General features: G+C 41.0%; 1 protein-coding gene across 3 annotated transcripts in view; it reads left to right on the plus strand.

Annotated features, from left to right (window-relative positions):
• The window catches only part of espn (espin), a 186688-nt gene that overhangs the window by 114812 nt on the left and 59680 nt on the right, over window positions 1-12196 (plus strand). For all 3 annotated transcript variants that reach the window (XM_060931530.1, XM_060931531.1, XM_060931533.1), the window contains 2 exons: window positions 1553-1717; window positions 10627-10849. In XM_060931530.1, the coding sequence (XP_060787513.1) occupies window positions 1553-1717; window positions 10627-10849 (388 nt within the window). The remainder of the gene's footprint in view (window positions 1-1552; window positions 1718-10626; window positions 10850-12196) is intronic.

A 12196-nucleotide genomic window follows, 5' to 3' on the forward strand; every position in this document is an offset into this window, starting at 1 on the left:
ACAGTGACCAGATTTCAGAGGGAACTCAATTTCACCAATTTTATGAAATCGAAAGGCCGTCTCGCTTTAATGCGTTGTGCTGCTGCCACGTGATTGGCTGACTGGATAACTGCATACAAGGTTCAACCGAAGTGCATCCATCCTAATCTGATCGCAAGAGAAATTTGTATGAATTCAAACAAAAATGGCAATGTTGATGGATTATTATCTCATCTCATTGTCTCTAGCCGCTTTATCCTTATTTTATTTTTATTTCATATGAAAGATATGGGACAAGTGCAATTCCATGCACCCTTTGTACCTTTTTAATTTTTTTTTAAATACAAGATTACTGGATATGAAGACACCCACAAATAAAACCGGTAACTAATGATGCCATGTGCTGCACAATGAAGAATGCTAGATGAACAGGAGAGTGTGTAGACCGAAGAAAGAGTAGGAGGAAGGTGTTTCTCGGGAAGAAAAACCATCAGACTATCACGCCATCAGCCGTCATTTACGCGTTTGGCCACAGGGGAGATCTCATGAGGTGTAGTAAAATGTATCTGGCCAAAAAGAAATGAGAGGGAAAGAGGCACCGCAGTCTTTGATTCAATAATTTGTCAGTTTCTTTGAGTGTTTATTTTACTTCCTTTAATTATTCATTCATTCCGTTCACAGCATGGTCCTACATTTTGGTTATTTTACACGCGAACAAAAAATGATCAAAGGAAATGCAAACAGTGCAATAAATAATTCATTACATATCTATTCCTCGTTTCGAAAAACGACACCGTCATGACAGCTGTTCAGTGGAAAAATATGATTTGCTGCCGAAATTCATCTCAAAGGTGCTAGGAACTGTGACGTTTATAATACAAGTAACAATTATTCCACGAAATCGAGTTGTACGTGAGCTGATAGCCGACGAGGCGCATAATTGTTTTATTCTATGCGCATTCACTGGATTTTGAGAAACGGAGCATTTTTATTTTTTGCACATTCGATAAATAAAAACTTTTATACAAAACGTCCGAAATAATTTCTGCTTAACAGACTGGCGAAATGGCAGTAGCAATTTGTGAAAAATGCGATGATAATTTTTGAAAAAAAAAAAAAAGATATGTTCTGACCGTCAAATACTTTTTCATTCCATATTTTGTTGCTTTTTTGGGGGGGGGAGGTTTGTTTCTCAATAGTTTTTATTTCATCCTCGGTTGGGTCAGCAAAACGCTCCGCCTTTTTTTTTTTTTTTTTCCTCTTTTCTCTCTCTACTCACAGTATATGAGCTGATAGCCTAGTAGTAGAGTAGCCAATCGGAGCACGCAATTGCTCATATTCAGAGAATGTGAATAGAATGAATAACGAATGTTCATGGGTTAATTTACTTCTAAATATTAGAGTATACAAGGGACTGAGAAGAACTATAATCATTATAATGCTGATCTGAGATCAGTAGCCACTCTGTTCATTACAGAAGATCACAGAGTGGATCAGTAGTGTAAGGTTTCATATTTAAGGTCTCATGTTTATTTGATTCATTGTTGATGAGTTTGTGTGCTCCGTTTTTCAGCAACAGTTATCAGGAGGGGAGAACCCAGACAGACTGCGGCGGGTGGACTCCAACAGGAAGTCACGAAGCTTTAGTAAGCAGCCTAGCACTGGAGACTATTACAAGTCCCTGGGCAACGACATCACGGACGGACAACCCGCAACAGACATGGCACCTAATGAGGAGGTACAGCGAGAACTGTTCAGCTTTCTAGATATCTTTTAGATGCTATCTTGATGCAGAAGTTATTTACATGGCAACAACACCCAGGAAAGTGATATAGTACAAACATGGTGGCTATGTCTCCCTGTGTGTGTGTGTGTCCTTGCTAACAGCTCCTCTCCTTCACCTGTTACATTACAGCACAAATCCCATGCAAGGTGTGGCACAGCACTAGAAGAACCTGGCTTTTAATCCACATATCAGTTGCACTGCTCAATAAACACTCTGAACTGTTTGCTCAGCTCTTTCATCGTGTTACATAACCCTGACATTTCGGACCTTGGTTTTTTATGCCATTCATTTAAACAGAGCTACGCCCCATTTATAAAACAGAATACGAGTCCTCTGGCCGTTGTGCGCGTTTAGGATTAAAACAAACCAGACGGATAAAACACATTTACGCATTCAATGCATTTTATCTGAAAATGAGCCAGGACTAACTGATTCAGATTTGACAAATTAAAATGCTCATAACTAGATTATTCATTCGAATTAATAAATGAAAAGGGCTTGTTCTTTAATAGAGAGAGTCAGGACTACAGGGCTCGACATTAACTTTTACCTAAATTTTAATTTAATTTAGGTTAATTTCCACGTCCCCCCCCCCCCCCCCCCCCAACTTTTACCTAAATTTTAATTTAATTTAGGTTAATTTCCACGTCCCCCCCCCCCCCCCCCCCCCCCAATATTATATTATCACTTGCCCCCTATTTTGCGAGTACTGCCCTTTTTTTTTTTTTCCGGAAAACCATAGAATAGTTGTGAATTGCAACATAAAATGAAGCTCACACATTGAGTTGAAGTTTGGTTATTGATTAAGTTTATTATCAAGTTTGGTTATTGGTTACTTTTTACTTGTAACAGACAATAACAGTTTTATCCAAAATAGTTTTTCCTATCTTTGATTTATTTCCATTTCACATGCATGCAGCTGTTGTAAAGATCAGTGTGTTTGTGTAGAACTCTCTCAGACTGTAGGTTCATTACTCGATAATTTAGAAATCATAAAATAGAAATCTATAACAAAGTTTGTAGGAAGAAAACAATAGGGTGCCAAGACTTTTGAACAGTACACACACTCTCTCTCTCATATATATATATATATATATATATATATATATATATATATATATATATATATATGAGAGAGTGTACACACTACCGTTCAAAAGTTTGGGGTCACTTTGAAATGTCCTTATTTTTGAAAGAAAAGCACTGTTCTTTTCAATGAAGATCACTTTAAACTAATCAGAAATCCACTCTATACATTGCTAATGTGGTAAATGACTATTCTAGCTGCAAATGTCTGGTTTTTGGTGCAATATCTCCATAGGTGTATAGAGGCCCATTTCCAGCAACTCTCACTCCAGTGTTCTAATGGTACAATGTGTTTGCTCATTGCCTCAGAAGGCTAATGGATGATTAGAAAACCCTTGTACAATCATGTTAGCACAGCTGAAAACAGTTGAGCTCTTTAGAGAAGCTATAAAACTGACCTTCCTTTGAGCAGATTGAGTTTCTGGAGCGTCACATTTGTGGGGTCGATTAAATGCTCATAATGGCCAGAAAAATGTCTTGACTATATTTTCTATTCATTTTACAACTTATGGTGGGAAATAAAAGTGTGACTTTTCATGGAAAACACAACATTGTCTGGGTGACCCCAAACTTTTGAACGGTAGTGTACACACACACACATATATATATATATATATATATATATATATATATATATATATATATATATATATATTATGAGAGTGTGTGTATGTATGTGTTATATCCTCCACCTCTAGGCTTAAAAAAAAAAAAAATTAAACCACTCTGCGTCATGACAGACAGGATAATTTTTGAGTTTAAAATGACTGTTTAGTGTGTAGGTTGTGGGTGTTTTTATACGGTACATACCTGGCAACCTGTAACTGAATCAGTGCAGCCAGTCTGTCATGACGCAGCGCGTGGTGTGGTTGTGTCTTTTTTTTTTTTTCCACATAAACCTAGAAGTGGATGATAAAAAAGAAAAACAATATATAAATATTTTGCACAAGACTGTGTTCCTTTGATAACAGAAACAAAGGTCCAGCTCTCTCTGCTCTTAATCTGTTCTGTTCTTTCAGGATTTATCACTCACGTCACTCCTTGTTGAGTTTTTTATTCCCAAGTTGTTTGAATCCAATCTGGGTTTTCTGTGTCGAAAAGGAAGCGGCTTCACCTTTAAGAAAATCAAACACTTTCATGACGGAGATAACTCGAATGCGAGCAGAAAAAAAAAAATAAACCGAGATTCTTAAGCAAACTCTTCCATCCTCACTTCTGACTTTCTGTTTTTGTAAAATACATTTTAAATTCAATCGTGAATTTCTCTGGAGTTTTCAGGCTGAGCTCCTCTCCTCGTATTCTTTAACCACTCATTTCCCCGTTCTTGAAGCATTTGCTTCTGTTTGTTAGCATTTTTCTTGATAGCAGGGAGACGGTAATGCCTTTTATCTGTTTCTCTGTTTGAGCAAGCAAAAACAGCGCAAAAATGAACCATATTGAAGACAGATTAAGCCTTGTTTGCATGAAAGATGGCGTCTGTCTGACCTCAGCTGTAATTATCACATGATGCGTGACATCATGCACAAGGGGTCTATAAACAGTATGTGTACCATACTACACCAGCGGGGGTTTATAAAATAACTTGCAAAGCAGTAAATGAAACCAAGACTAAGAAAACAGCCAAGACATAATGGCGGATACGTAGTGAGGGACGCTTTTAGGAACTGAAATAAAAGACCAAAAAGCCTAATTTTTGTGGTGCTAGTTCGTAATATATGCTCATTCCAACTTGCCCGGTCGGGCATATCGGGGACATATCCCACTTGCCCGAATGCATGTTTCACTTTCCCCGGGCAATCGGGCAGTGCTTAATGTCAAGCCCTGGACTATAATACCAAACTCAAAAAGCTGTTTGCTGTCATTTATTTGTTCATTTTTAGTTTTATACAAGAACTTGTTAAGGGATTTAAAATGTATTTGTTTCAGTTTTAAATGTTTTCATAAATAATAACACTCCATCCATCCATTTTGGCATATCACTACAGTGACGTGGCCGCTCTGACGGCTTCAGCCATCAAAGTCTCTAGGGAACATTACAGTAGTGGTTTCCCATTGCCTTCTACTGGATTATTACCTGGCCCCGGGACGGAGTCCACTAGGGGACGAGGTATTGTTTTTGGTCAGGTTTCTTTGTTACCTCCGCTAAGGAGGTTATGTTTTCGGCAGCGTTTTTGTTTGTTTGTTGGTTTGTCTGTTAGCAACATTATGGAAAAAGTTATGAACGGATTGCTCTGAAATTTTTTCCAGAGGTGTGACTGGGCACAAGTAACAATCCGTTAAATTTTGGCGGTGATCCGGATCACCTTCTGGATCCCAGATTTTTTTAAAGGATTCTTGGCGGAGGTCTGCGCTCTCCGAATGCTTTTCTAGGTTTTTTTTTTTTTTTTTGTAAACTATATTACGGGAGAACAGCTGGATCAATCTTCATGAAACTTTCAGGATAGATGAGCATTGGTCTCAAATAGAACCTCCAACATTTTGAGGGTCATCCAGTCAAGGTCACCAAAAAGGTCAAAATCATTTTTGTTGCGGCTACTGCCTCATATAGAGGCGCTAGCCACTACGTCATCGTGCTGTAAGAGTGTAACGATCATGCACTGTGCATGCGCATACACGTGTTCCAATTAAAATGGCCAGTGAGTGTATACAATTCGGTTAATCATTTGAAATAAATGGACTAGACTAAAGAAATCGCTTTCAGACACATTTGTGCTTATTACAGAAGGAAAGTGCGTTCCACTGAGCTCTAGCGCCAGGCCATTTCCAGGAAATAAGAGTTTGGGTCATGGCGACAGCGTGTGTATGTCAGCCTTGGTTTGGAGGTTTCAGTTTCAAAAACTGTAAGAGGTAAGAGTAGAATAATATAAAGTACAGACACTTGGTATATTTTACTTCTGTGTTTTTTTTTTTTAATTGTTCATTTTTGGATTACACTTCATTTTTATGGCTACTGCTTCATAGAGTAAATATACTGTATATGCGATATTTACTGTATGGACATGGGATCAGAAAACAATTTTATTTATAAGCAGTAGCCACATGGACCTATAGGGTACCTATTTTTTTTTTCATGATATCTTCCTTCATATTCATCATAAGTGCTACCGGGCAAGGTTTGTTTTGCCTGGCAACACTTGTTATAGAGGTTTTCTCCTCTCAACCATTCACACACGCATACGGACAATTTAAAGCCACCAGTTAACCTAACCTGCATGTCTTTGGACTGTTGGGGAAACCGGAGCACCCGGAGGAAACCCACGCGGACACGGGGAGAACATGCAAACTCCACACGGAAAGGCCCCTGCCGAGCGCTGGGCTCGAACCCAGAACCTTCTTGCTGTGAGGTGACAGCGCTAACCACTACACCACCGTGCTGCCAAATAATAACAGTAGGTCATTAAAATAAAATTTCATTTCTGTAGGCATCAGTATTTAATAGAAATATACATAATAGGAAGCCATCGCCTAATGGTTAGAGAAGCAGCTTTGGGACCAAAAGGTTGCCAGTTCGATTCCCTAGACAAGCAGGAATGGCTGAAGTGCCCTTGAGCAAGGCACCTAAGCCCCAACTGCTCCCCAGGCTGCTCTGGGTATGTTGTATGTTGCTCTGGATAAGAGCATCTGTTAAATGCCTGTAATATTTTATATATTCAAGATTTCATCAGACACATAATTGAGCCTTGGTACACACTGCCTAGTAGATGTTATTTTTTTATATATATGGACATGTATGCCAGAAACCAGCTCATATTTATCAGTTCCTGCAGTGGCTGCAGTTTTACTACAAAATAAATAAAACAAATGTTGGATTTTGGTTTCGTGCAGAAATTTTCCTTTCCGTGCATCATGTCAGTGATATTATATGCTTTACTGTCAAACAGAAAAGCGTTTGACATGTTATTTAGATATTGTGAGTTCAAATCCAAGTGATATCACAGCCGTCTGTAATTGAGAGTCCAAGCGAGCAAAAATTGGCTTTGTTCACTGGTTGGGATGGATGGAATATACTAGCCAGTCATGGGCGTCTGTGCGTTCATGTATGTAGAAGAGGGCAGATAGCACTTTTCCTCCGAGTGTGTTCGGCTTGCTGGCTGGTTTCATGTCTCAGACAAACTACAGGTTAGCCTTCAAACACTCTCCAGTTGGTAGCTGTGATGCAGAGCTGATTGCTTTAAGACTATATGGGAAGCCCGACCTTCTCTAACATTTCATTAAAATGCAGCAACGAATTTACAGAAGTGCCAATATTTATTAATCAATCTTGGTGAAATTCACCATTATGGCAAATCAAAATGTCACTGCAGTTTCACACTGTTTGTTCATTTGGTTGTGGGAAGCCATGGCCTAATGGTTAGAGAAGCAGCTTTGGGGCCAAAAGGTTGCTGGTTCGACTCCCTGGACTAGCAGGAATGGCTGAAGTGCCCTTGAGCAAGGCACCTATAACCCCCAACTGCTCCCCAGGTTGCTCTGGGTATGTTGTACGTCGCTCTGGATAAGAGCGTCTGCTAAGTGTCTGTAATGTAATTTAATGTCTGTTGTATTTGATGGACAGTACAGCCTGCATGAAGATCTCCTTCGAAGCCCCTGATGCATCACAGATAAGACTCCAGTGAAGCCCAGTTTCTCTGGGTTCTAAAGCAGATTCAAGCACGTTGTATTTGCTGTCAGTGTGTAATAAGGGAGCGTGAGATATTGGGTGAGAATTGGAAGAATTTTGGCAAAATATTGCTGAAATTTCTGTCTTAAAGTTCTTCACTGATGCCCAGTGCGTGTGTACGCGCGCACACTCTCCTCACTATTCCCTGTAATCTCTGTTGAGCTAATTACACTCCCAGTAGGAATCCACCCTCTCCAATGGAACCAGATGCTACTTGACATGTCCCTTGAGTAAAGACCCATTAGCTGCTCCATTCATTGTGACATGAAGTGGACCATATGGTGCGAGAGGGTCGAGAGGCTTGGGTTCATTTGTTGTAGGGGAGGGAATAATAGGCACGTGTCTGGCACGCGCCACACCGTGAGGGCTGTGGGGGCACGTGCCACAGGGGGAAGGAGGGAGGATTCCTTTTATTAGTACTGTGACAGCTGGGGGTGCTGACAGGGTAAATAATAGCCCCATGAGAGCAGGAGTGTGGAGGATTGTCGGGCTTAAGTCATAACAGATGTCTGCTCATTCCTCGGATTCCACCAATCGTCTTCGCTTTGCTTTTGAATCCTAACGAGGCGGCTTGAATATGTTTTTGAGAAACCTCTAAGATAATGATTATTATAATTATAGCAATTCTATGCAACTGATACAATCATCAGTGACGCAGTTAATTACTAACTTTTGAGGCCTGTGTTTCACTCAGCAATGTATTGTAAGTTGTTTTAAAGGGAAAAGCAAGGTAATAATTCATAATTTTAAAATAATATTTTCAATATTTTATATATCAGTCATTAACAGTTATTCCACGAAATCGAGTCGTACATGAGCCGATAGCCCAGTCGGCTATAAGCCATGTACAACTCGATTTCGTGGAATAACTGTTTTATTATATCCACATTCACTGGATTTTGAGAAACGGAGCATTTTTATTTTTATTTATTTATTTTTTTTGCAAATTTGATAAATAAAAACTTCATACAAAACGTCCGACAAAATCATTTCCACTTGGTATGTAAACAAAGCTGCGAAATGAGAGGAGCAATTTGTGAAAAATGCTATAATAATAATAATAATCTCATCTCATTATCTCTAGCCGCTTTATCCTTCTACAGGGGCGCAGGCAAGCTGGAGCCTATCCCAGCTGACTACGGGCGAAAGGCGGGGTACACCCTGGACAAGTCGCCAGGTCATCACAGGGCTGACACATAGACACAGACAACCATTCACACTCACATTCACACCTACGGTCAATTTAGAGTCACCAGTTAACCTAACCTGCATGTCTTTGGACTGTGGGGGAAACCGGAGCACCCGGAGGAAACCCACGCGGACACGGGGAGAACATGCAAACTCCACACAGAAAGGCCCTCGCCGGCCACGGGGCTCGAACCCAGGACCTTCTTGCTGTGAGGCGACAGCACTAACCACTACACCACCGTGCCGCCATAATAATAATAATAATAATTATTATTATTATTGAAAAATAACAAAATGTATACGTTATTTACCAGCTGGGAGGTCCGTATCGTGAAATACTATGACCGAGGTCTTGAAAGTACTGAGTGAGGCCCTCTGGGCCGAGGTCAGTATTCAGGGCCGAGGTCACAGTATTTCACCATACGGACCGACCTTAAGCTGGTAAATAATATATTAATTTTTTTCTTTACAAATTCTAACAGAAAACGAGAGCGCCCGAAAGGGAAAACCGAGCCGAGCCGCCATTTTGAATCCTCATTCACGGCTGTAATACAAATGGCTTCCTCCTCGGCATACAAGTGCACTTCCATGGCAGGAAAACAACTACGTTTTGCCGCCTATGTAGTCCCCTATTTATACAAATGGGAGTCATTCAGGATTCAGCCATGTTTTTGCTCGGCGTTAGCAACAGTTACAGGTTTTTAGCTTTCTCCTGAAATGTTTTCTTTTATTTCTTCTTCCTCAGGGTAGTAAAACTCGCTTTCGCTGTGAACACTGTCGTTATCGCTATCCATGCTGTAAAATTAATGCTATTCTCCTGAGAAATGCGAAAATAAATGTTGACACAAATTGCTACGATGTGTGTTGTGAACGAGTGAGTCGCCAGAGGTCCGTAACTGGGGTCCATATCTTAGGATACAGACCCGCTCGCCAGCCAATCAGAGCGCAGGATTTGATGGAAACCGGACCGTGAAAAAAATAAATGTTCTTACCATCAAGTACTTTCATTCCATATTTTGTTGCTTTTGGTTTTTTTGTGGTTTTGTTTTCGAGTAGAGTTTTTATTTCGTCCTCGGATGGTTCAGCAACACGCGCCGCCATTTTGTTTTTCTCTAACTCGCGGTATATGAGCTGATATCCTAGTAGAAGAGCCGCCAATCAGGGCACACGATTGCTCATATCCAGTGAATGTGGATAGAATAATACGTCGTTTTACAATTTACAGGGAGACATGTTTTTATAATTGCTTAGCAATTACGGTATTCGAGTGCAGAAAACGTTTTCAAGGAAATATGGGTAATATAATCTTGAGTGAAAGCAGTATACATGTCCAATTCAAACCCCTGGAGTCTTCACTCGCTCCCAGTGATGGACAGAATACGGAATACCGTGACTTGAGTAAAATCGCTGCTGTAGTAATAATTCACTTGAGTAAAAGTAAATGTCAAGCAAATGGAAAAATTTATGATCCAGGAAATTACTTGAGGTATCTAAGTCATCTGATGAAAATCTACTTGAGTAATTACTTTACAGATTACTTTTTTTCCTCATGTGACTCATGGGTCTGTTTGTCTACTGACTCATCTAATTTGAAAAATCGTATTGTCTATTCTGTTCTTAGGATAACTAACCACATGAGCGATGCTGAAGTAAGAGGAGGTAAAGTTAGTGGACTGTTTTAGTGACAGGAAACTACTTTCATTTGCTCAGTAAATGTGAGGTAAAAGTACTATAATTTCATTATACTCAGAAAGTACTGTTACAAATAGTGTCATGAGTTACTTTTCACCCCTGCTAACTTCCATTCCCTATCAGCTGTGTCAGAATGACAACGTGGAAGAAATTACTGATGACTCCTGTCTCTTGGTTTAGACCGACATGATTTGACAGTAAAATGGTGTCTTTTTTTTTTTTTCTCCCCTCCCTGCAGGGTTCAGTGCTGTTGGAGGAGCCGGCGGACACCTCCCCTGTAGTAGAGAACGGGATGGGAGAGAGCGAGGAGCCTCCCGCACCTCCTCCTGCACCTCCTCTACCTCCCGCCCAGACTCCACCTCCAGCACCCCCTCTGCCTTCTGAGGCCCCGACACCTCCCCAGAGCACCAGCACTCCTCCAGCGGCCTCCAGCCAGCGCCGCATGTCCTCCTCCTCCACCAGTGAGTACTCTTTGACTTGTTGACTACAATCGTCCATCTTCAGCTCTTTTCCCCTGTCACTCCTGACCATTTTATAAATGTGCAGTTGCTTTGCTTATAGCCCGTTCTGCCTCACACCATCCTCACCATCGGTCGTCTTAATTTCTTCTCTAGCCGTGTGTGTGTCTTTCTGTTGGACACGTAGAGCTGATCGTGTAGCCAGGGGAGTTACCGGAGGGGAAGCCTGGGGGTGTAAATAGACAGGTGGCTGATTAGCACGGGTCAAAGCAGTCCTCCTGCACCTTTAGTTTACATGAACAGCAAGCAGACTCACACTTGAGGACTGTAATTGGACTTGGTGTCAACATTTCTAATATAATCTCAGTGAAAATGAACTATATGTAAGGAATGAAGGGATATAGCATTTTTTTAAATCTCTCTTGAAGTTAATCAGACAAACTATCACAGCTTATATTCATGAGAAGCCAGAAAACAGAGTCTGATCTGTCCTGAAGTTGTATCCCGTGACAGAAAATGTACTGCTTTTTTTTTTTTTAACGTTTATTATTAGGTTTAGCATCCGCCGTGCATTATAAAACTGTGATCTGAAGTACAGCCGAAACCACGGTCAGACCTGCTGTTATAGAAAATTAATCAACACCTTCTGACCAATCAGATTTGAGAATTCATCTGGGTTAGGGTTAGTCAAGTCAAAGTCCCTTTCGCGCCAGGACCTGGTCTTCCCAGGCAGTCTCCTGTCCCAGTACTAACCAACTCTTTGAGGCGTGGCGCCGATCTCCGTTTCCATAGCCCTCGGCCTCTCGCTTATACAACTAGGGTTACAATGGGGGGGGGCTAGTCCTCTGGTAACCGCGAGAGTTTGACTCCCCAGCGTGCCTTGCCAGACAGCAGTAGGTACCATTTTTATGATGGTTTTTGGTATGACCCGATCAAGAGGCAGACACGCTAACCACCAGGCCAACTCGTGGTTCTGGTTAGGGTTGGGTAAGGTGATAAACCAGGTGATAAACCTGACCCCTTTGCTTTGATCTTGCATGTTTTGGGCTGGTTTTTGACACTCCGTGTGTGTGTGTGTGTGTGTGTGTGTAGCTATGATTCCTTATGCTTTAACACTTAGGCTACATCCACACGACAACGGCAACGAGATTTTTTTTTTTTTTTTTTTTTTTAAATGTCGCGTCCACATGGGCAACGGATCAGTTAAATTTCAGGTCCATATGGCAACACAACGCTTGCTGAAAACGATGCAATACACATGCCACACCTCTAGGTGCGCTGTAAGACGGTCCCATCGGAGACACCAGAACAATAGAAGTAGACACATGCGCATAACTGCGCATGCGCACA

The sequence above is a fragment of the Neoarius graeffei genome, chromosome 10, assembly GCF_027579695.1.
Source record: "Neoarius graeffei isolate fNeoGra1 chromosome 10, fNeoGra1.pri, whole genome shotgun sequence".
NCBI classification, from domain to species: domain Eukaryota; kingdom Metazoa; phylum Chordata; class Actinopteri; order Siluriformes; family Ariidae; genus Neoarius; species Neoarius graeffei.